This window comes from Hyaena hyaena, unplaced genomic scaffold, assembly GCF_003009895.1.
Source record: "Hyaena hyaena isolate Hyena2069 unplaced genomic scaffold, ASM300989v1 scaffold_258, whole genome shotgun sequence".
NCBI lineage: Eukaryota > Metazoa > Chordata > Mammalia > Carnivora > Hyaenidae > Hyaena > Hyaena hyaena.
The window spans coordinates 881,888-907,619 of record NW_024080891.1 but is presented as its reverse complement, the minus strand read 5'-3'; the positions used below and the strand labels follow the sequence as shown (position 1 = coordinate 907,619).

The 25,732-nt window shown below is 43.2% G+C and overlaps 1 protein-coding gene across 1 annotated transcript in view; it reads right to left on the bottom strand.

Moving 5' to 3' along the window:
• Positions 1-926: 926 nt before the first annotated feature.
• CUNH6orf118 (chromosome unknown C6orf118 homolog) overlaps positions 927-25,732 on the bottom strand; it is a 27,961-nt gene continuing 3,155 nt past the window's right edge. Inside the window, exons 2-10 of the mRNA XM_039245520.1 lie at positions 24,732-25,405; positions 23,771-23,893; positions 22,907-22,966; positions 15,895-16,019; positions 9,333-9,391; positions 5,799-5,980; positions 3,579-3,632; positions 2,967-3,028; positions 927-1,178 (exon numbers count right to left, since the gene is read on the bottom strand). Coding sequence (XP_039101451.1) covers positions 1,070-1,178; positions 2,967-3,028; positions 3,579-3,632; positions 5,799-5,980; positions 9,333-9,391; positions 15,895-16,019; positions 22,907-22,966; positions 23,771-23,893; positions 24,732-25,405 — 1,448 coding nt within the window. The 3' untranslated portion in view covers positions 927-1,069. The remainder of the gene's footprint in view (positions 1,179-2,966; positions 3,029-3,578; positions 3,633-5,798; positions 5,981-9,332; positions 9,392-15,894; positions 16,020-22,906; positions 22,967-23,770; positions 23,894-24,731; positions 25,406-25,732) is intronic.

The following is a 25,732-nucleotide window of genomic DNA, read 5'->3' as shown; positions in this document are numbered from 1 at the left end:
AAAGTGGACTTGTGGGGCGCCTGGGTGGCTTAGTTGGTTAAGCGTCCGACTTTCGCTTAGTCATGATCTCGCGGTTCGTGGGTTCGGGCCCCGCGTCGGGCTCTGTGCTGACTGCCAGCTCAGAGCCTGGAGCCTGTTTCAGTCTGTGACTCCCTCTCTCTCTGATCCTCCCCTGCTCACACTGTCTCTCTCTCTCTCTCCTAGAAATAAATAAAAAAAACATTAAAAATTTTTTTTAAAAAAAGTGAACTTGTATTAATTAACTCTAAGCATTCAGACTGTATGACAGGCAAAATGGGGGTCAAAAAAAAATCCAAGTCACAATGGATCATGAAGATCACAATCAGTTAAGATGTGTGTGGTGCAAAGCCATGCCAGTGTGAGAATGTTTCAGAGCACTGCAACACTTACAATTAGTAAGGATGATTCAATTAAGCGAATGTTAATTATAGGATTACTATGTTTTATTAAATGTATATATGTAATGTATATATTAATGTATATTGTATATATTAAATGTATTTGCATTGGCAAATAATATTTGATCTGTACTGTAGCAGTGCTGAATTTCTTTTTGTTGTTGTTGTTTTTATTTTGTTTTGTTTTTTTATTTCTAGGAGAGAGAGAGAGACAGCGTGAGCAGGGGAGGGTCAGAGAGAGAGGGAGACACAGACTGAAGCAGGCTCCAGGCTCTGAGCTGGCAGTCAGCACAGAGCCCGACGCGGGGCTCGAACCCACGAACCGCGAGATCATGACCTAAGCGAAAGTCAGATGCTGAACTGACTAAGACACCCAGGAGCCCCAACAGTGCTGAATTTCTTATTCCTATCAAATAAGTGAAAGTATTTTTCCTTGGAGAAAATTACTGAACGAAAGCAGAAAATACTCTTAGAACTATTGTTATGAATATGTACACAAAGTAAAACTAATCTCATGCATACGTGTATTTATTCCCATATCTTGAGTAGGATACATATAGTACATTAATTTTTATTAGAAATTAAAACTGAAAAGAAACTGACAAAATGAGATGTATCTTCATTAATGTGTACATCTGCAGACATTCACGCTACGTACATGGTGGCTGTGAATTTCCATCAGTCGTTTTTCCAGTCCCTTGAGGGTTATTGTCTGTTTCCTTTAAGTTTGCAAATTCTTTGATGAAATCCCAAAGTTTCCTTAAATACAACAAATGAATACAATAGATGAGAAAAAAGGTGCCTTAAGCATAAAAGAAAATTGTTACATAAACATCTATTTTAGGACATATTTACTCAAAAACACGCAGTGAGACTTTGTAATCCTCCACTTAGGTTTTAGAGGATTTTTTGTAGCATTTTGGCCTTGGATGTAGCAACGATTCTCTCTGCCGGCACAGCCCCCCTGCAGCATTTTCCAGACTACGCAGTGAGGCAGCATTACCTTGAAGATAATGATGAGATCCATTCTCTGTCATGGCCAAACCTATGGAAGGAGCCCCCCTGATTTGGTATTCGTAATTCCCTCTTATTTTCCACTGAGGACGCCCAGTGTAACAGACGAGTCTACAAAACCTGGATCTGCCCCTGTGGTTCACGTAGCAACCATTCGAACCCCTTCTCTGGTGACTTCGTCTACCATGTAAGCTGGAAGGTAGGGTGTTCTATTTCATAGACTCCCTTGCAGCTACACATGGCCTTGGGACACAGTGCTGGGTGATGGGAGATGGGTGGAAGTCGCTGCAAGGGCCTTCCCCTCTAAATAAAACAGAAAAGCCTCATCAGGAGAAGCTCTTTGACTTTTGTCCTTTTCTTTCATCTTCTTTCTCTGAGGGGCATATATTCATGTCTCCAGGCAGCCATAATTTTTTAACATTTTAATATTTATTCATTTTTGAGAGAGAGAGAGAGAGTTCATGAGGTGGGGGAGGGGCAGAGAGAGAGGGAGACAGAATTCGAAGCAGCTCCAGGCTCCAAGCTGCCAGCACAAAGCCCGATGCGGGGCTCGAACCCATGAATTGTGAGATCATGACCCGAGTGGAAGCCGGACGCCTAACAGACTGAGCCCCCCAGGTGCCCCTGAAGACAGTCATATTGAGGAGGAAAGCCACACTCAAGGGAAACAGAGAAGGAAGAGAGAAGAACACCAGTCCCTCAATATTATCATTGAGCCTAGGCCACCTACAAATAAATGTCTTTTTATTCTTGTTACAAATTAAGTCTTTTCCCTACTTAACCCGTCAGGGGTTTTATGTTGCCCTGAGTCTCACCAAATCCTGAGATTTGAATTGTAGCACCAACTCCAAGAAAATTAACTATAGAAGCCTAAACGTGTAAAACAGATAATGTAAATCAGCCATTTCATTTTTATTTATTTATTTTTAAATGTTTTATTTATTTTTGAGAGAGAGAGAGAGACAGCGTGAGCAGGGGAGGGTCAAAGAAAGAAGCAGACACAGAATCCAAAGACAGGCTTCAGGCTCTGAGCTGTCAGCACAGAGCCTGATGTGGGGCTTGAACCCACGAACCGTGAGATCATGACCTGAGCCGAAGTCGGACGCTCAACTGACTGAGCCCCCCAGGTGTCCCCAGCCGTTTCATTTTTAAATGAAAATCGTCAGAGTAATACCAGTATAGGGCTCTTCAAAAATTTAATATGTCCAAAAGTTATATACTTTGAGAAAAGAAAGGCATGTCCCAGTCACATGCCTCCCCCCCATTCCGGATCCCTGCCCATGAGAAGTTAGCCTCAATTCTTCAGTTCTTTCCAAATAACCTACTTCTACATTGCTAAATAGTATGTATGGATTGAAATTTAAATCTTGGGCTAAGCATTCTTAAGCACAGGAAAGGATGGAACATGTATGTTTAACACTCGTGAATATAAACATCTCAAAAGGACGGTCTAGTCTCATCTAGATCTGAATGGATGGCTTTGAGAGTAGCATGAGATTGTCTCACTTCTTTTACCACGGCATCAATACTTACTGCTTCTCCTGCTCACTCATCTTATGCTCCCCTATGTTCTGCTTCACACTGTTTTCAATCATCTACCAAGAACAAAAAATCATTAGGGCATGTATAATGGCATGGTATTGGCAATATATATTAACAATAACATTGAACCAAAATGGAATACAATGTCTGGAATCAGGCATAACGTACTCATCTATACAGTATATAATACAGAGGAATATACCTACATCCTAGAAGCAGAACTATAATCCATTAAGCAGCAGATTCTTAGTACGAATTTTGGAGGGCTATCCTGAAAGTCGTTAGAGGAACCAGTTCATTAGATTCCTTTTCATCAAGTAAACTCATTACAATTCATTGTTATGCGTGGAAGGGTTAGAGAAATGGTCAATTCTGATTGGTATATCCAACTATTTTAAAAGGACGTTTATTTTTTTCACTATTAGATTACACCTGTCCAGTTTTAAGCTAATGTCCACGTAGTGAGATATTCCTAGCATTACAGAAAGTTATCGTTTAGAAAGATAACACATATATTCCTATTTTGTGTATGACACAATACAAGAAGTACACAGCACTACAGGAAATATTTCTATTGAAAAACACTGATTCACATAAACTTACGTGTATTTTCTTCTTTAAAATTCTATTTGCTGTTTCCAATTTCATAGCTTCATTCTGAAGAAGAAATGGTTTTAAAAGTAAGATACTTGGTTAAGAATATATGTTAAATACTTTTACCCACTTATGGAACAAAAATACATAAATGACGTTATTCTAAGTTCAAAAGCAGCCAATAGCACATCATTTGAAAACATGAATAAACAAAGCATGACTGGAAGGACATGTAGTAAGTAAGACAGAAAGATCCTAGCCCTCTAGGGGGCAAACGCTAGTAGAGATAAGGGTTGATAGTACACAAACCTAGAGAGGTTTAGGGAAATTCTAGAGCAGTTCCTCAATTTTCATAACTAAGAACAGAATTTGTTAAAGTGGCTGAATACAGTATAAAAATACAAATATCAGTAAGTCACATATATACCAGCAATAACTAATTATAAACTGTAAAGTAAATGTTTTTAAAGCTCCCATTAACAATAGTAACAGACACCATAAAGTCACAATAGCAAACATAAAAAATGAGGAACCAGTGCATAAAAATAAATTAAGTAAATATAAAATGACCCTTGAGGGGAGTGTTGATATTGCAAAGCTGTAACTTCTTCCCAAATTAATCCATAAGTTCATTGTAAACATAGTCAAAATACTAAGAGTATTATTGCTGAAACTTGAAAAATATTTGATGCTGTGAATGAGAATAGTCAAGATAATTGTGAACAAAATCATGATGGGCAGAGGGTGTAAACACCTGCTCTTTCAGATAGTTGACATATTGAACAGTATTAGCAATTACACCAGTGAATCTGGATAGCGTATAATTAAAAACCTAAACTGAGCTTTAATCCCAATTCTATTGCTTTCTCACTGTGACCTCAATCAAGTTCTTTAGCTTGGTGCTGTGGTTTTCTCATCCGAAAAAGAGGCTAATAATAGCTTAAGGTTGTTGGAAATTATATGAAATAGTATTTTTTAAATGTTCACAGTAGTATCTGGCACATCGTAAATCCTTGATGCATTTAGTTATGTTTTATTCTGCTTAGAAATGACATATTTCAAATCCAAAACCAGAAATGAATTACTATATAAGATAGTAAATGCAATTGTATTATGGCTTCTAGCATTTGATTTAAGGAGTAAAATATAAATAATAAAGAGTTAAAGTAATATAAATTAGTGATATGGAACCCTTATAGAGATTCTTCGATTTCCTAGATTCAATCCACGTTAAGAGGTTTCAATCATGAAGGAAAATTTAACATGGCTTAACATTACATGTGTGATAATAATGTAAATGTATCACAAGATTTAAAGCTTTAACATATTATTTGCAAAGTTTGAAAATTCAACTGTAAATTAGTGTTCATTCTCAGGACATGATTCCATTTAAAAATGAACAGTCTGTAAACAAAATCACAGAAGGAAATCTGAACTATTTTCAAAGAAAGAGAAGTCAAAATACGTTTAAACCACTGCTAACTTCCTATACACTTTATAATTCTCCTTTTTAAAAAAAAGTTTTAAAAAACAGTGCTGGGAGAACCTTTGTAATTATATAACCATGAGAAAAAGAAGAATCATAGAACATTTTAAAACATAGACTACAATTAACATTATAGTGTTCATCATTGGTTCGTCAAAAATGGTTAGTAATAATTGTTAAAGACTATTTTTAATATAGTGGACTTTCCTTTCAATGGCAGTAACTAATTCCTATCTTCTAGCATAACTGTTCAACTCAATGAAAATCGAACTATGAAGTTTCAATGTGACACAATGAAAATCATAGGGCTTTGGAACCCCAAAAGTATTAAGCTCGAATCCCAGCTTTGCCACCTCTAAACTGTGTCATATTGGTCAGGTCACTGAACCCCTCTGAGCTTCACCTCAAGCAAATTAGTACATATCGGATACTAAATGATGGCTGTCATCACCTTCACGACAAACACCTTCTATACAAAATTGTCAAGAGATATTAGTCGACTTGAAAGAGATCCACTCTGAACCTTAACAGAACTCTACATAATTTTTATCACCTTTATTTTTGTTGTTTTGCTAGATCTCTTCATTCTTCTAATCATTTGCTACAAACGTTTCACAATTAAAATATATTGGACAAAATTTTCCATTTTTTTTACCTAATGGCAAAATGAAATTGCTTCATGTGTTTGCCAACCCCTTCAAGCAAAAGACCAATGTAAACATTGAAATAAATAAACTACATACCTCTATGCTTTTAACCCTATTTTCAGTGATATGTGAAATTCCAGTATGAATCAAAGTTGTTTTAATTTCTCTTTCAAGAGCTTGAATTTCATCCCATTTGCTGAGTATTTCACACCTCTTCTTTTCAACCTTTTCAATAAGAGTAAGGTGATCCTCATCCATTACACTTTTCTTAGATGATTCTGAAAATATTTTTAAAAGCAAAGTATTACTGTATTTAGTATGTCATGTCTTATTATTAGTATTAGGCATTATTAACAGTATAATGCATGTTATATATTGCCATAAAATATGATGTAACTCAAGCTTCAAGCACAAATTCATTTATATAATCAAAAAGTAATTATGGAGTGCCCCATCTGGGCGCCTAACACTGTGGGGGGAAGGTATGAGGACGACTTTGCAGAAGTGTGACAAAGTTGATGACCAAAGGATGAACAGGAGTTGGGGAAGCAGAAGGGGACTGGGGGAGGGGGAGCAGAAGAGCAGATTTTGCCACATTTCAGTAAAAAGAAAGTTATAGAGTAGTGTGGGGACTTTGAGGGCCGGGTGAGTGGCATCAATAAATTACACTAGAGAGGAAGCAGGAGAAGATCTGAAAAGGTCTTATAATCTATGTTAGGAAATCAGTCGAAGCTGTTGAAGGCTTTTGAGCTGGGATAAACCAAGCACACAAGGGTCACTCTACCAAACCGAAAGTGGAGGAGAAAGACCAGGGCTGGGACAGGAAAATGAGTCAGGAAGCTACTGCCATCATTCAAACAAGATCAGAGCAGGATCGTACCTGTCGCAGAGAGAAGTGGAGAGCTACAAAAATGATTTAGGGAATGGAAACAAGGAGGGCTTGGCAACTGATGGGATCTGAATGTAGAGGGAGAGGTAGACATCAAAATAACCCCTAGGTTTCAGCTTTGCTACAGCTAGGAACAGATGCGGTGGGAGAGAAGTGAGTTCAAGGCAGCAGAGAGGTAAGAGAGCTGGGTTCGAATTCCATGTTGGCCATTAACGACCAGCTATGCTGAAGCGGTTGATGGGGTAAGGAGGGGAAGATTCTGCCACACGCTTTCTAACTTGACCTCCATGTGTTTGGTGATGCCGTTCATCGAAGCAGAGAGTTTAGTCTCAGATGTGGTGGGTTGAGGGGCACCTATGGGATACTCAAGTAGACACATCCAGAAGGAAGTTGGATACACAGATCTCAAGCCTAAAAAGTAGATCTGGGCAGGAAAGATTTGAACTCAAAGATGTGTGTGTTGAACCAAAGACATGCCAGGCTCTAACGAAGGTCAATATCTAAGGATTCAGAAAAGAGATGATGACATTGAGAGCAAGTCACCGCTGACAGTATTTGATGATCCAACAGCACAGTGACATCCTGACTAGAATGCAACTCATCATATGTAACTCACTAGAGTAGTAAGACAAATTTTTTGGATAAATAATGACTACCCCTTATTGATAAGGAAAAAAAGGCAATTCGAAAGAGTGATAATGCTTACCTGCGTATAGTGAGCAAGGTGGAAACCACCACCATTATTCAACTTGCCAAATTTGGAAGAAGAGAAAACTCTGAAGGTGAGTTAGCTGGGAAACTAGTTAAGCAGATACACGAGGAACTAACCAAGCAGGCAGAAACAGCCAGAGTTCAGCTTCTACCCACAAAGTCTGCTCCCTACCTTAGCCTAAGCTGAGGGTTTTAACCTGCAACAATTAACTGAGGGCATAGAAGTCAAAAGGAGCATAAAGTCACTCAAATGACCCAACTGTTAGCCTTTTCCTACCTAAGGAGGAAGACTGAGGTACGAAAATGGGGAAATTCCACAGAAAATATATGGTTGGCAGAGAGGCTCCTGAATGAGAAAGCTTTGGGGGGAAAAAATGAACACAGGCCACCAGATTTCTTCAGTAGCACTGGAAAAGTGTCAGCAAGAGCTGGAATCAAATATTAAGAAAAGTTTGCTACAGTTCTAGAAATTAGTATGTCCTCTTGTTTATTATTTTTTATCTCTGTTCATTTTATCCTGTTAGCAGTTAGCAATAGAGCCCTTACATTTAAAAGAAAAAAGAAACAAATACTATATGAATCTGCTCATAAATGGAATCTTGAAGAAGGAGGAGGGGGAGGAGGGGAGTAACTACAGGGAATAATCTGACGCTGGCCAGAGGGAAGGGGATGGAGGGATGGGTAAAGGGGGCTCAGGGGAGAGGGAGACACAGGCCTCCGGTTACGGAATGAGTAAGTCACGGGAATGAAAAGCACAGCATAAGGAATGCAGTCAAGGATACTGTGACAACAACGTGCTGGGACTCTTGGTGGCCGTGTGTGTGGCAGGCACAGCATCGTGCGTGAACTGATCAAATCACCAAGCTGTGCACCTGAAACTAACGAAACGTTGCGTGTCAATTATACTCACATTAAAATTGAGACAAAAAGGGAAATGGTGGGCTTGTGTTAGGAGACAGCAAGGACCCAGAAAACAGTGACCTGGAGTCCCATCCGTGACCTGCCTGTAAGAGGATCCCAAGAAGAGGCAACATGTGTGCAGGAGAAAGACGGGCCAACCACCCCCGGAGCCCTGAGAAGGGGTCAGAAGACGAGCCCTGAGCCAGCCCCTCCAGACACCCCCGAAGGTGGCCCGCAGGTCAATCACACCGGTGTCGTCCACAGGAGGAAAGAACTAGCAGAAGGAAGCAAAAGACCCCAGCGAGAACCTGTGAGGCCAAGTTCTTCTAAGAACTTAAAACGGGTGCTATCTGTGAGTACATCCTAAAAGCTGCTGAGAAGGGGGAAGCTTAACCAACTGAGCCACCCAGGCGGCCCTCATTTGGTCAGTTTCTTAGGCTCTATGCCAAATGTCTTCCTCAAAACTTGACAGAATTCTTTCTATAAAACTTGACTTAATTCAGCGTTCCACTAAAAACCACAAAGATCCTAGAGAAGAGTGAACTAGTGCACACGTTGTATCAGCTCCAGAGAAACTGGAAAACCAAAGGTGCCCAAAGCAACAGAAACTGAAGTAACAATCTTCCCCCTGACGGATCTACCAGTGAGATGAACTCCTTCCTGTGCCTTTAAAGTAGTTCGTTTAAACCACCTCAGATTAGGGGCGCCTGGGTGGCTCAGTCGGTTGGGCGTCCGACTTCGGCTCGGGTCATGATCTTGTTCGTGGGTTTGAGCCCCGCATCAGGCTCTCTGCTGACAGCTCAGAGCCTGGAGCTGCTTCCGATTCTGTGTCTCCCTCTCTCTCTAACCCTCCCCTGCTCACACTCTGTCTGTCTCTCTCTCAAAATAAATAAACGTTAAAAACTTTAAAAATGAATAAAAATAAACCACTTCAGATTAAAGGAAAACTTGTATATTTCTAAAGAACTTGATGGAAAAAATATAAATAAAATTTAATTTAATCAGCTCTCTAGAAAAAAAAAAAAGAAAATGCTTCCAAATAAATAAAAGCAGGAGACCCTAAGTCATGGACGAGAACGTGAAGATTCTCCGCCCAAAGGTCAGAAGAACAGCATCACACAATTACTTGCCTGATTTTTCCTTAGCAGATTGCAGCAACTTGTGCTCTGTCTCCAGTTCACTTCTGAGTCTACAGGGTTGATAATAAAAAAATAGTAAAATATCAGAACTCCATTTACACCTTTCATCTTTCATCTGTTTTATGCCACAGGTCTTTTTAAAACATTGAGAAATACAAAGTGATCTTAGTTTCGATCAAAAAAGGTCATTTGAAAATCTATATAAAATGAGAGCCTACATCAGTCAAACTAAATAAACAAAAGAATACTTTCTTACCAAGGCTGCACAACCCACCAGTTGAAGAGGCTGGTGAATATAAAATCAATGATCTCCTCTACTGTTTGCAGATATTGTTGTGTTACTTGAATTTCTACAAAGACGGGAAGCACAGAAACTAGCATTTACACTCTGAGATGAAGAACAGACAGGGGGCAGTGGAAGCACATCACTGTGGCTGGAACACACACTACATGTCCCCTGTGCATTCTGGTTTCCTCCCACAGACACAATTCACAAATTCCACTACACTTATGCTAAACATGAAATAGAAGAAATTTTAGGAGTGCCTAGATGGCTCAGTCAGTTAAGTGTCCAACTCTTGGTTGTGGCTCCGGTCACGATCTCACAGTTTGTGGGATCAAGCCCCACAGTGGGCTCTGTGCTGAGCATGGAGCTTGCTTGGGATTCTCTGTCTCCTTCTCTCTCTGCCCCTTCCCCACTCAGACTCTCTCCTTCTCTCTCAAAACAAATAAATAAAAACAAACAGAAATTTTAAAAGAAGCAAATGAAAACACTTATAATTTCTTTGTATCCTCCCCCTGGTTCCCAAAAACAAAGAAACTAAACTAAATCAACTGTATTATTTCTCATAGATTTCGAGGGGGGCAAAGGGGGAGTTAATATGGACAGAAAACCCCTGTGATTTGGTTAAAAATATCAATACCACAAATGAGTCAATGCTGCCTGCCTGCAAGAGGCCTAATGGTTAAATATTTTCACATACATTAGCTCATTTCATCAGAGATTAAAAGAAACAGAAAGGTATTATGACCCCCAATGTTAAGAGATTAAATGAATTAATAATAATCCTAACAGTCTTTGCAGTATATAGATACAGGGTATTTCACTTCTAAAAATGTTTAATGTATTACAGTTTTAAGTATTATGTTCTGTCTCATTGCTTTTTCTTCTCCTGAGACTTAATATGTACGTTGGATCTTCTTTGCCTGTCTTCTACCTCAACCACTTTTTCTCTGATGTTTTTCTTTTCTCATCTCATTTTCATTCTCTTGCTTGTTCCGCTTTTCTCTAATGCTCTTTATTGTATTGTCACTCAAGACGATTCCTGCTTGGGAGTGTCCTAACTTCGTCTGGATCTATGACATAATTTTGACTTTTTCAATTATCTTTCCTCAGTGGCCAAACCTTGATTTACATCTTCCTTTTTATTGTCATTAATTGCTGTGCTTATTGTTTACATTACTGACTCAAGATCGTTTTCATATCCAGAAATGCTCTTTAGGGAATATTTAAGTTTGGAGAGTTGTGGCAGTTTTCTTCTCCAAATTCTTGTTGTTGTTGGGTGGCAGAGATTTTCATCAACTAAATTGCTTGGGCCCTCATTTTCTGTTCTCTCTTGATAGTCATTTGTACAGACAGAGATCATTTGTACCTATGCATTTCTGGGGGCAGGCCTAGGGGTTTGGGTGGTGTGTGAGGTTCCTGATTCAAGAGGATGTGTTTTTTGTCGAAATAGCAAAGGAGGCTTTTGTTGTTGTTTTGGGGTATTTTATTTTGATTTTTTTACAGGATAACCTTTTTTTTTGGAGGAAAGAAAGAACAGTAGTGGAAGGGTTGTGTGCCCTTCAATCTCCTACTTTTATGGGATTCTAAATTCCCCGCCTCTGTTGTTTTAAAGGATGCTGATCACTTCCTTTTAAACTTGTTCTCACCATATGATCATTTCAGAATTGGCTCTTTGCTTCCATGCTCACTCTGAAGTCCATTCCTTCTAAGTTAGTGCTCTGACAGATCGACCAGTAACTTCTGTGTTATTATTTAGGGAAGCTGCTCTCTCTCCCTCCCTCCTTCTGTCTCTCCCTTTCCCTCTGTCTCTCCCTCCTCCCTCTCCCTTTCTTTCTCCACCCCTCTGTCCTTCTCTTTCTCGCTCCCTTTCCCTTCTTCTCCCTCCCTTTCCCTTCTTCTCCCTCCATTTCTCTCCTCACCACTCTCTCTTTCTCTCTCTCCCTCCCTTTCAAACCTCACCCCTCTGCCAGCAGAATAAGAGATATAATAAAGATCAGAGCAGAAAGAAATAATATAGAATCCAAAAAAACCCCAGCAGAACAGATCAATGAAACTAAGAGCTGGCTTTTTGAAAAAATAAACTAAATTGATAAACCCCAAGCAGGAAAAGAAAGAGGACCCAAATGATAAAATCATGAATGAAATTGGACTTATCATGAAAACAATGATCAGGGAACACTATGAAAATTTACATGCCAGGAAACTGGACAACCTGGAAGAAATGGACAAAGTCCTAGACACCCAAACACTACCAAAACTCAAGTGGGAAGAAAGAGAAAATTTGAACAGACCCATAACTAGTGAAGAAATGGTATCAGTTATCAAAAATCTCCCAACAAATAAGAGTCCTGGGCTAGATGACTTCCCAGGGGAATTCTATCAGACATTTAAAGTAGAGTTAATGCCCATCCCTCTCAAGTTGTTCCAAAAAATAGAAACAGAAGGAAAGTTTCTGAACTCATTCAATGAGCCCAGCATTACCTTGATTCCCAAACGAGACAGAGACCCCACAAAAAAGGAGAATTAGAGGCCAATATCCCTGATGAGCATGGATGCAAAAATTTTGAACAAGATACCAACAAATAGAATTCAACAGCATATAAAAAGAATTATTTACCATAATCAAGTGGGATTCATTCCTGGGCTACAGGGATGGTTCAATATCTACAAATCAATCAGTGTGATACATCACATTAATCGAAGTAAGGATAAGAACCATATGATACTGTCAGTAGATACAGAAAAAGCATTCGACAAAATACAGCATCCTTTCTTTAAAAAACCCTTGAGAAAATCGGGATAGAAGGAACATATGTAAACATCATAAAAGCCATTTATGAAAGGCCCACAGCTAATATCATCTTCAATGGGGGAAAACTGAGTGAGAGCTTTCCCCGAGATCAGGAACACGACAGGGATGTCCACTCTTACCACTGGTGTTTAACATAGTTTGGAAGTCTTCTCCTCAGCAATAAGACAACAAAATGAAATAAAATGCATCAAAATTGGCAAAAAAGAAGTCAAACTTTCACTTTTTGCAGATGACATGACACTCTACATGGAAAGCCCAAAAGATTCCACCAAAAAGCTGCTAGAACTGATATGTGAATTCAGCTATGTTGCAGGGTACAAAATCAATGTACAGAAATTGATTATATTTCTATACAATAATAGTGAAGCAACAGAAAGAGAAATCAAAGAACTGATCCCATTTACAATTGTACCAAGAACCATAAAATATCTAGGAATAAACCTAACCAAAGATGTAAAAGATCTGTATGATGAAAACTAGAAAACTTAAGAAGAAAATTGAAGAAGACACTAAGAAATGGAAAAACATTCCATGCTCGTGGATTGGGAGAACAAATACTGTTAAAATGTCAATACTATCCAAAGCACTCTACATATTCAGTGCAATCCCAATCAAAATTGCACCAGCATTCTTCTCAGAGCCAGGACAAACTATCCTAAAATTTATATTGAACCACAAAAGATTCTGAATAGCCAAAGTAATATTGAAAAAGAAAACCAAAGTAGGAGGCATCACAATCTCAGACTTTAGCCTCTACTACAAAGCTGTGACCATCAGGATAGTATGGTATTGGCACAAAAACAGACACATAGACCAATGGAATAGAAAAGAGGACCCAGAACTGGACTCCCAAGTGTATGGCCAACTAAACCTTAACAAAGCAGGAAGGAGTATCCAATGGAAAAAAGACAGTCTCTTCAGCAAATGGTGCTGAGAGAACTGGACAGCAACATGCACAAGAATGAAACTAGATCACGTTCTTACACCATACACAAAACTAAACTCGAAATGGATGAAAGACCTAATTGTGAGACAGGGAACCACCAAAACCCTAGAAGAGAAAGAGGAAACAACCTATTTGACCTCAGCTGCAGTAATTTCTTACTCAATACATCTCCAAAGGCAAAGGAATTAAGCAAAAATGAACTACTGGGACCTCATCAAGATATAAAGCTTCTGCACGGCAAAGGAAACAATCAACAAAAGTAAAAGGCAACTGACAGTATGGGAGAAGATATTTGTAAATGACATTTGGGATAAAGGATTAGTATCCAAAATCTATAAAGAACTCACCAAACTCTACACCCAAAAAACAAATAATCCAGTGAAGGAATGGGCAGAAGACATGAATAGACATTTTTCCAAAGAGGACATCCAGATGGCCAACAGACACATGAAAAGATGCTCAGTGTCACTCATCATCAGGGAAATACACATCAAAACCACACAGGGATACCACTGCATGCCTGTCAGAGTGGCTAGAATGAACAACTCAGGAAACTACAGATGCTGACAAGGATTGGAGAAATGGGCACCCTCTTGCTCTGTTGGTTGGAATGCAAACTTGTACAGCCCCTCTGGAAAACAACGTGGAGATTCCTCAAAAAAATTAAAAATATTACTACCCTACAACCCAGCAATAGCACTGCTAGGAATTTACCCAAGGGACACAGGAGTGCTGATGCATAGGAGCACATGTACCCCTATGTTCATAGCAGCACTCGCAACAATAGCCACAACACGGAAAGAGCCTAAATGTCCATCAGCTGACGAATGGATCAAGAAGATGTGGTTTATCTATACGATAGAATACTACACAGCAATGAGAAAGAATGAAATCTGGCCTGTGTAGCAACATGGATGGAACTCGAGGGTGTTATGCTGAGCGAAATAAGTCAGGCAGAGAAAGACAGATACCATATGTTTTCATTCATATGTGGATCAGGAGAAACGTAACAGAAGACCATGGGGGAGGGACAGGGGGAAAATGGTTACAAACAGAGAGGGAGGGAAGCAAATCAGGAGACTCTTAAATACAAAGAACTGAGGATTGATGGGGGGAGCGGGGGAGAGGGGAAAATGGGGGATGGGCACTGAGGAGGGTACTTGTGGGGATGAGCACTGGGTGCCGTATGTAAGCGATGAATCACAGGACTCTACCCCTGAAACCAAGAGCACACTGTACACACCGTATGTCAGCCAATTTCACAATAAATTATGTTTTAAAAAGGAAGGGAGGGTGTGAGGGAAGGAGGAAGGTAAAGAGGGAAGGAGGGAGGGATCACAGCTTGGAAGATGGGATGTGGTCAAGATGACGACACTCCCCCAGGCAGTCCACCAGATCAATTCAATCCCTTTCAAAGTCCCATAGGCCATTTCAGCAGAAGTGAAAGGGGCATATCTTTAATACAAGTTTGCAAAAGGGGGCGCCTCAGTGGCTCAGTGCTTCAGTGTCCAACTTCCGCTCAGGTTGACATCTCGTGGTTCGTGAGTTTGAGCCCATATTGGGCTCACAGCTGTAGGCTTAGCGGCTGCTCCAGCTCTTCTGTCTCCCTTCCTCTCTCTCAGAAATAAACAAACATTAAAAAAAAAACCCTCACCCCTTCTCTCTCCCCCTCCCTCATCCCCCCTTTCTCTCCCCACCCTTCCTTCTCTCTCTCTCTCTCCCTCCCTTTTTCTCCTCGCCTGTCTCAACCTCTCTCTCTCTCTCTCCCTCCCTCCCCCTCTCTCCCTCCCTCCCTCTCTCTCTCTCTCTCTCTCTCACTGGTCTTAGATCATGTTAGGTCTTCTATCAGATCCATTCTTCTCTCTTCCCCCACTGCCCTTTCTGTCATGAAGTTTTGCAGAAAAACAGTAGATAATGATTCACTGCCATTTGATGTACATTTTTAAATTTTCAAATATTTTGAAGTTTGGATGCTTTCTGTCTTCTGGTTATACTGAAGGCAGTTTTGTTTTTTGTTTTCTTGTTTCCTGTTTTGCTTTTTTGAGGATGTTTTGGGTGTGCTGGCTTTGCGTCAATCTTTTTTTTTTTTAATCCTCTACAAAAAATATGCCCTATCCAATTGTGATTTCATCTGGAAGACTCTACAGAAAGGTTAAAAGATTGTTTTAAGTTTAAAAAAAAAAAAAAGGAATAAGCCCATTCACGAATGACCGCTCTGCTGCAGCGTCACCTACCAGCAGGTCCCCAGGGGACCACCAAGGAAGACGAGATTCCCTCAGAACCCATCCCAAACCAGCCTCCCCATACAAACACCAGGTCTGGTTGAATTTCCCAGTCCCAGATGTGGTGGCTCAGGAAAGAGGCCAGATGACGGGCACCCTATGAGGGGACGCAACGTGCCTCCCGGAACAAATGCAGGAAAGATTTAAGGATATGCTTGTCGTGTGGTTTGAATACATTGTACAAGAGGAGAACCCAGCATAGATCAAATCAGACTGTTAACCCTCACCTGTCATTCCGCTCCAGGGCTGCTCTGGTGGCCGTCACAGTCGCTCTCAGCTCCTCCCTGGCCCGGCTGACATCTGCTGTCTTCACAGACCTCCTCTCCAGGCCCTTGGCGTTGGCCAGCAGCATCTAGGCAGGGCAAGGCCATGGCGGGTGAGACACACAGCAAGGGTGAAAATGTTCCTTCTTAGTTATTACAGTGTGTTCAAGAGATTTTGAGTCAAAACAGAAATTCTAGGATTTTGAGAATTGAGAGGAAAATATCAGAGGAAGGATAATTCTTCATGTGAAGATCTGGATAAGATATTGTTTAAAAAAATTTTAAGGTTCTATTTTATTAAGACAATTAAAAAGTGGTGGGGTTTCACTGTAGGTTTGTGTGGGGAAAGGAAATGCTAAATAAAGTGCTCCAAGTATATTATCATCCGCACCAGTTATTTAGTGAAAAACCATTTAATGCAATTATTCTACATGGATATAAAGCAGTGCTGGACTCATACGTGGAGAGACAAGGTCTCTGCTTTAGACGATGGGCTGCCATGTTTCCAGAAACAGAAAGAAGAGCTGATGTCCTGTGGGCCAGGGGACTTTTCATGCTGGTGTTTGGTTGAAATAAGCACACATATGTTCATTTTGGACTCAACTTCAAAAACTAAGCAACAGGGTAGGCCCCCAACTAGATCCTTTGCTTATTCCTATCAAACAAAAGCTTACTTTTCTGGGGTGCCCAGATGGCTCAGTTAGTTTAGCATCTGACTCTTAGTTTTAGCACAAGTCATGATCTCACAGTTCATGAGATGAGCCCTGCATCGAGCTCTGTGCTGACAGTGCAGATCCTACTCAGTATTCTCTCTCTCCCCCTCTCTCTGCCCCTTCTCCACTCATGCTGCACTTGCTCTCTCTCTCTCTCTCTCTCTCAAAATAAATAAACTTAATAAAGTAGATCATCTCTCCCTCTTAGTTTGCCCCTCTCCCCTGCTCACTCTCTCTCTCAAAATAAACTTAAAAAAAGATTGCCTCTCCCTCTTCCTCCGTCCCCTCTCCGGCACGTGCGCACACACACACACACTCTCTCTCTCTCTCTCTCTCTCTCTCTCAAAATACTAAATCTTTTTTTATTTTTATTTTTTTTATTTTTATTTTTTTATGTATTTCTAGGAGAGAGAGAGAGTATGTATTTCTAGGAGAGAGAGAGACAGCGTGAGCAGGGGAGGGTCAGAGAGAGAGGGAGTCACAGACTGAAACAGGCTCCAGGCTCTGAGCTGGCAGTCAGCACAGAGCCCGACGCGGGGCTCGAACCCAGGAACCGCGAGATCATGACCCAAGCCAAAGTCGGACGCTTAACCGACTAAGCCACCCAGGCTCCCCAATATATCTTTTTTTTTTTTTTTTAAATCATCCTAAATACCCCAGATATGGACCTGAGGACTAGCCGAACAAACTCCACAAATAAAGGGAGAGAAGAAGTCACATCACAGAGAGTAAGAAGCGCAGAGACACAGTCTGGGAGAGATGGACCTTGCCAGTGTGGTGGGGATGGAGCCACGATTGCAAACAGGGTAGGAGAGGCACTAGCACACAGGGGACCCCACACGGTGGACACAAATCCCCAAAGCAACTGGCTTTGGGAAAGCGAGAGGGGCTGAATTTCACGAGCTCTCGCAAGCAGTGGGGCTTCAAGCCTGGAGTTTAAAGCGCAGCGGGTTGGCCCAGGGGAAGCCCAGAGGGCACGGGGGCTGCTGCGGGAAGGAAGGCAGAGCGGCCGGCCCAGGGACATGCAGTGTGGGAACAGCAATCGGAGGCCAGGGCACTTCCCGTCTCGGAGCGTGTTCCAGAGACGACGCGTCCCAGGGACCCCGGCCGAGAACAAGGGCACCGGCAGGCGCCGGGCACAGGGCCAGCTGCACGCGCACTACCTAACTTGCTTCCGCCAGGCCCCCGAGCCCGCCCTGTGCCTCAGTGGGGCCGGCCCTCCCAGCCACGCTCGCTGCAGCCCCAGCGCAGCCCAAACTGCCGCGAAGAACGGCCGGACCCCTGGCGACCCCGTGTCTCCCAGCCTGGGGGTTCTGCCGGCCCGGGCTCCAGCGGTGCTGGCAGCAGGCTCATTTCACAAGCCGGCGAGAGCACGCCGAGTTACAACGCACCACGCTCAGGCAGGGGACCAAGCACCCCCCGGGCAGCCTCCTCAGAATCCCGGCCAGAAGCGTGACCCGGCCAGGACGCAGCAGCACAGTGCACCCAGGGCACCGGGGGACACTCCCGAGCACGGCCCGGGGGCGGGGGGCGCCGCGCGCTCCCTCGTCTCTTCCTCATGAGGCCACTGCCCTAAATAACAGGAGACGTAGCTGACCTTCTTCACACGCAGAAACAGGCCCACGGAAACTTGGACAAAATGAGAAAACAGATGAATTTGTCCCAAACGAAAGGACAGGACAAGGATATGGCCAGAAATCTAAGTGAAACAGGTGTTAAGTAACATGCCTGGAATATTTAAAGTAATCATAAAGATACTCACTGGGCTTGAGAAAGAAGTAGAAGGTATCAGTGAGACCCTTAACACAGAAATAAAGAATAACAGGGGCGCCCGGGGGGCTCAGTAGGTTGAGCATCTGACTTCGGCTCAGGTCATGATCTCGTGGTTCGTGGGTTCGAGCCCCGCGTCGGGCTCTCTGCTGACAGCTCGGAGCCTGGAGCCTGTTTCGGATTCTGTGTCTCCCTCTCTCTCTGCCCCTCCCCTGCTCACGCTGTCTCTCTCTCTCTCTCTCTCTCTCTCAGAAATAAATAAAACATTAAAAACAATTTAAAAAAAGAATAACACAGCACAGAGAAAAGGTTTAATAAATGAGAAACTCACTTTATGCAATGAACAGCAGGCTGAGAGAAACAGAGGAATGAATTAATGACGCAGAAGACAGAGTAATGAGAAGTAATCAAGCTGAACAAAAGAAAGAAAAAGGGAATTATGCAAAATGAGATTACACTTAGGGAAGTCAGTGGCCCCATCAAACATAATAACATTCCCATTATAGGGATCCCAGAAGAAGAAAAGAGAGAAGAGAGGACAGAAAATTTATTCGAAAAAGTAATAGCTGAAAACTTCCCTAATCTGGGGAAGGAAACAAATATCCAGATCCAGGAGGCATAGAGAACCCCCCAAAAAATCAACAAAAGCGGATCCACACCATGCATATTGTAATTAAAATGGGCAAAATGTAGTAATAAAGGAAAAAATTTTTAAAGGGGCAATACGAAAGGAGACAGTTACATACTGTAGCCAAGAATAATCTATCCAGTGAGGCTTTCATGTTGAAAAGAAGGCGAGATAAAGAGTTTCCCAGACAAAAAAACCAAAAAAACAAAAAACCAAAAAACCGAAAGGAGTTCATGACCACTAAACCACACCTACAAGAAACATTAAAGGGGATGCTTTGAGTAAAAGAAAAGAACAAAAGTTACAGTGTGAAGACAGGAAACACAAAAGCAGTGAAAATGAATATTTTTTTTCTATGTTTTATTTCATATTTGAGAGAGAGAGCAGGGGAGAGGCAGAGAGATGGACACAGAATGTGAAGCAGGCTCCAGTCTCTGAGCTGTCAGCACAGAGCCCGACATGGGACTTGAACTCACAAACAGTGAGATCATGACCTGAGCCAAAATCAGACACTTAACCGCCTGAGCCACCCAGGTGCCCTGATATTTCTATAAAAACTCTGCAAAGGAACCCAAGGAACAAAAGGGTGTAAAGTATGACACCATGTACCTAGAATGTGGAGAGGGGAAGAGTGAAGAATGGGGTCAAACTTAAATGACCATCAACTTAATACAGACTGCTGTGTATGGAAGACGTTATATACAAACAATAATAATAATGGTAACCACAAGTCAAAAACCAATAACATATATACAAAGAATAAAGAAAGAAATCCAAATATATCACAAAGGAAAGCCAGTAACCATGAAAGAGGAAAAGAAAAGGATCAGAGAAAAACTTCAGAAATGACCATAAAATAAGTAACAAAATGGCAATAAACACATATCTATCAAAAATTATTTTGAATGTAGACTAAATGCTCTAATCAAAATTCACGGCATGACAGTATGGATAAAAAACAAGACTCGTCTATAAACTGCCTACAGGGGACTCATTTCTGACCTAAAGGCACTTGCAGATTGAGGGGATGGAGGAACATCTATCATGCAAATAAATGTCAAAGAAAGCTGAAGCAGCAATACTCTCATTAGACAAAATAGATCTTAAAACAAAGACTGTAACAAGAGACAAAGAAGGACAGTATATAGTAACAAAGGGACACTCTAATAAGATAGAACAATTGTAAATATTTATGCGCCCAACATGAGAGCACGCAAATACATAAAACAGTTAATAATAAACATAAAGGAAGAAATTGATAGTAATGCCATAATAGTAGAGGACTTCAACACCCCACTTACATTAATGGACAGATCATCCAATCAAAAAATTAACAAGGAAACAACAGTATTGAATAACACATTGGTCCAGGTGTATTTAATAGATATATTTAGAACATTCCATTGTAAAACAGCAAAACACACATTCTTTTCAGGTGTACATGGAACATTCTCCAGAATAAATCACATACTGGACCACAAAACAAGTCTCAACAAGTTAAAAAGGATCAAAATCATACCATGCATCTTTTCTAACCACAACACTAGGAAACTAGAAATCAACCACAAGAAAAAATCTGGAAAGACCACAAATACATGGAGGTTAAATTGCGGTAGAGTCTCCTTTTTAAGGAAAGAAAAAAAAAACCCACAACCTCAAGATATCCTGGTTATACGTGTATGTGACGACATCCCTCACAATCTTAACAGTTGCTCCTGGAAAGAAAAGCCTCGGTGTCATGACTCTCTGTGCAAGAGCCTTGCTACAAAATAACATCCTACAACACAATGAATGGGTTAATGAAGAAATCAAAGAAGAAATCCAAAAGTACGTGGCACCAAATGAAAATGAAAACACAACAGTCCGAAACTTCTGGGATACAACAAAAGCTGTTCTAAAAGGGAAGTTTATAGCAATCCAGGTCTACGTCAAAAATAAAGTAAAATAAAATATAAAATAAAAAATTAAATTAAATAAATTACAGATGAAAAGAAAAGATTTATGGAGCAAATCAGAACGAACCTCCTTGTAATGCTGTGATGTTTTTCAAATACAAGGAAACTGTATTGCCCAATTTATAAGATCGGCTTCTTAAACTTCATTGAATTCAAAAAGTCGAAGGTTGTTTTAGCAATGCTACATTCTCTTAGTTCTTGTGAATGATGCAGGGAATCTCACAGTCCATTTCCCCTGCGAGCACACCCACAGGAGGGACCTCAGCGGGAGAGAAGGCCAGGGCGCTGTCCGCAGTTAGGCGCTGACGCCGTGCATTTGCGCGTGCTGCGCTGTAGCCATCGCAATGGACTCTTTTTTCCCCTAAATTTATTTATTTTAAGAGAGATTGAGAATCCCAAGCAGGCGCCGTGTGTCGGCACAAACCCCGACATCATGAGCTGAGACGGGATCAAGAGTCGGGCGCTTAACCGACTGAGCCCCAGGGCCCCCAGGGCAGTGCCCACTTACATGGCTTCCGTGCGTGCTGTCTGGTAATCACCCACACAGCACCATCCATGTTCCCGGGCTGTTTCTATGCGCTTACCTCCATGGTTCGGGGATAGAGATTTATGTCAGTATGTTTCCCACTCTGGTCTCTGCTTCCAGTGTCTGTGTCGGGGTCCAAACTCCCCTCTTCTTAGAAGGACACCAGTCACCGGATGAGGACCCACCATAACTTATATTTGCACAGACCCTAGTTCCCAGTAAGGCCACACTCACAGCCTCCGGGTGGACACAGTGTTTTGGAGGACACTGTTCAGCCTAGCACAGCTGCCTCGTGGGGAAAAATGTATAATCTAGGAGGCCATTGTTAGGCATCAGTGAGATAAGGACCACACACACACACACACACACACACACACACACACACACGGTAGTTAAAGTGCAATAAAGGACAGCTTAAAGTTGGAAATGCTGTTTTGAGAGATTTATGGGGCAGTTTCTTAGTTTTCTATTGCTGTCGTAACAAGTAACCACAAATGTAGTGGCTTAAAGGAACTCCTCATCTCCGTCCTGTGGGGCTGCAGTCTGGGTGGCTCCGCTGGGCCCTTCCAGGGTCTCCTGGGTGGAGATCACGGTACCGGCCGGGCTCCCTTCCTTTCTCAAGGCTCCGGGACAGAATGTCCTGCAGAATCACTCAGGCTCGCTTTGGCAGGACTCGCTTCCTCACGGGTGTAGGACTGAGGTCCCGTCCCTGCCAGCTCTCAGCTCCCGGACCCCTCTCCCCAGGGCCTGCACCAGGGCCCTCCATCCCGGAGCCCCCAGTGGCCACGGAATCCTTCCATCATGGGGAGTCTCTCAGACTCCCCTTCTGACCCCAGCCAGGGAAGCAGAGGTGGGCCTCGGCTTGCAGGGGCCCGTGGGATTAGATTGGTAATTCAGGATAATCTCCCTATTTTTAGGTCTGTAATCTGCCCGCCCCAGACACCTATGTGCCGACATCTGGACACAGGTATAATCTGCAACTCCCAGGAAGTACCTGGGTGACACGGAGACGGCTGGGGGCTATCGGTACAGAGGTGAGCAAACACACCATATAACCAGGGAAAGACGGAGAAAAGAGAGGCCCAGTGCCGAGCGACAACAGGGTTACAGAGGGAGGAGGAGCCACAGAGATCCCTGAGAATTGGTGGCCAGAGACGTGGGCACAACACAAGCCATGCGTATGCCCCTCCCCCACCCCAGCGCTCCTGCTCACTGTGAGCAGAAGGTCAAGTCCTCACCCACAAGGTCCCTCAGCCTCAAGTCCAAGGCATACACCGTTGCTACTGCTGGGGCTTCTCGGACTCTGAATGTTTTCTCCTGCCCATGAAACATGAAGGAACGAAGACACAGGCCCCATTTAGGCACCTGTACGATCATTCGTTACCTCATACTGTGACGCGGTCTGGGAGTGCAGAAGAATCACCATGTAGAGTTCGTATTCATCCTACCAAAAAAAAAAAAATCTATTGAAAATGTGTTCAACACCACAGTGTAAGCTTCTTTGTATGTATAAGTAATATGGAAGTTAAGGATGTCAGTTTAGATCATTTCAAAAAATATAAAATGTTCCTTCAGCATATTAACCAGCACACATGATAAAGTGCATAAAATCTCATCAACCTTGACGCAGGTTTGAGAGTTAACTGTCGATCACCTCAGAAAAATATCATCAAAGACCAGGACACACACACACAGCACGTGGTCTCCTGCCATGTGCTCTGTGGACTTGGGTCCTGCTGACCTGCCTGAGATGGGCTCCCTGGGGATGGGGGCATTCTCTGGAGAGAGGCCACTCTATCCCTGCTTTTAAGGATCCTTGTCTTTAGGATCTGGATAATAGGAAGACGTGTAAACACCCCATTTCAACTCGCCTTTGATATGAAGGTCGCGTTCATCATGAAATCCCAACAAACTTACGATTCCGTAAGAATGTATATAAAATTGTTATGCATAATTATAAATGTGTGTATGTTACATGTGTACCATTTATAAAAGGCCGCAAATAATCGGGCAGCTTTAGTGGGGGAAAATGGGTTTTAGGAGTGAGCTAGCGGGCTGTGCATTCACACGGCCCATTTGTGATCTGCGTGGCCGTAAGCACATTACTTTGAGTCTGTGAGTGACTTTCCTTCTCCGTAGAATGGAGGCCGTGGTACCAGGCAGAAATTCCATGAGAACTGCAGTCCGGTGTGTGGAATGTCATGTGTGGCTCTCAACTGTTACAGGATAAATATACATGTGTTATTACCTTAACTTCTTTTAGGATATCACCAAATATCAAAGAGCTGTTGCAAATATCTTCAAAGGCTTTTCCATAGACCTGCAGTCTGTTGAACTGCTGGGGGTCACATGCGCATACTTTCTGGAGCTCCTGGTGGAAACACAGAACCAGACATTTCGGGATGTCTTAATTTTCCTTCCGAATCGTTTCTCGGCTGGAGGAATGAGAAGTTCCTTGGGGCTTTCTATCAGAGGGCCCAGCTCCCAGGAGCCCAGGGCGCGGTCTGGGCGGAGCCAGGCAGCAAACCAAGGTGCCGCTGAGTCCCTCCAACCAGTGCTGAGAGGGTCTGATTGTTTGATGGTCCCAGGCGTGTCTATCTTTGTTTTCTGCGTTCACCCCCTTGCACCCTGTATTCAAGGATTCACTGCACCCGCAGGCTCTCTCTCTTCCCACTGGACCTGGCAGCGACTGCCCTCTCCGGGTTGGGTTACTTCTCAGGCACGCTGCCACGTCTCCCTTGCATCTCACGCCCGGTCACTGTGCAGGCCTCACAGCTCCTGGGGGTTCCCCAGAGTGCCTCCCATCACACTGTATTACCTTCCACAGACACGAGCGGCTCCAGGGAGAATGTACCTACATTGCCTGTCCACCCCCGCCTCACTCTCCCCTCACGTGCTTTCAGAGCGAGCGAGGCACACCCTTTGTCAGGTGCATCTGCAATCCATGAACATTGTATTTATCACAGCTGCCAGAGAGCTGGAGCTCTCCCTATGAAATCCCCTCCAACTGACTCAGGGTGTGGGCTCAGCCTCCTTTTACTTCTCCCTGTCATGAGCTACATCATGTCAGATGTTCTCAGCCCCGGGGGGGGGGGGGACACACTACATCCCACCCGGAAAGGCAAACGAGGTGTCTGAGTGCGCACGGCCACCCCTCAGCGTGGGGCTGGAGCCGTGTGCCCACGGGTCTGCGCAACCAACCTCCTCACCTGTTCCAGCTTCCTCTCCTGGCATATGGCCGCCTCCCTCCCCGTGAAGTCGCTCTTCAGGAGATCTTGCTTTGCAAGGACTTCTTTTTGGAAACGCAAGAACTTCCTGTACTTGTCTGCCTTCGTTATGCCGCCCAAGTACGAGCTGATGTAGTGGAATTCATCGTCCCGACGGGGAGGCACCGCGCACTGACGGCTGGACTCCACGGTTCGGTACCTTAGAACCTTCATCTCCGGCAACCTCAGCTCTTCTCTCCTCCGCCCTTCCGGAGAGCCCTCTCTTCTCAGGGCCTTCCTCTGAATGAGACCCTCCTGTGAAGTGTGTGGACTGTGTGCCGCTGGGTTCAAATACCTGAACAGCGGGGTGTGCTGGGCCTCGTTTGGCCCCAGAGCTGTGTTGAGGGTAAAATAAGCCAGTGCGTCTTTCATCTGGGCGATCGTCTTATCAGAGGGCTTTCCCACGCTGAAGACGGTCTCCCCTCTGGGTCTGTTGGCATTGGGCCAGTGATACAGGATGGTCTCGGGCGGCCTGTAGAGCTTACTGGGATTCAAGTGCCCAGAGGTGTAAAGGTAGACGTCCTCTCTGTGATCCTTCTGAAGTCTGTTCAGAAGCTCGGTGAGATTGCATAAGGTCTTCACCCCTGGCACCTCACAGTGTCTCGCCCTCAGGTGAGCTGCGCAGGGAAGATAACGAGACTATTAAATCGGAGCTCCTCAAGAAGACAGTAAGGCCGCTGCGCGTATCTGCCGAGCTGGCGTGTCCCAATCCCGGGGGGGGGGGGGGGGGGGGCGGGTAGGAGGCACAGGGCGGCCCGGCTGGCTCAGTGGGCACAGCGTGAGGCTGTCGGTGTTGGGGTGGCAGTTTTATGTCAGTGTGGAGATTACTTCAAAATAAAATAAGAGAGAGAGAGAAGGAAGAATGGAAGGAAGGAAGGAAAGAAAGAGAAAGAGAAAGGAAGGAAGGATGGGAGAGAGGAAAGAAAGGAGGGAGGGAAAGAAGG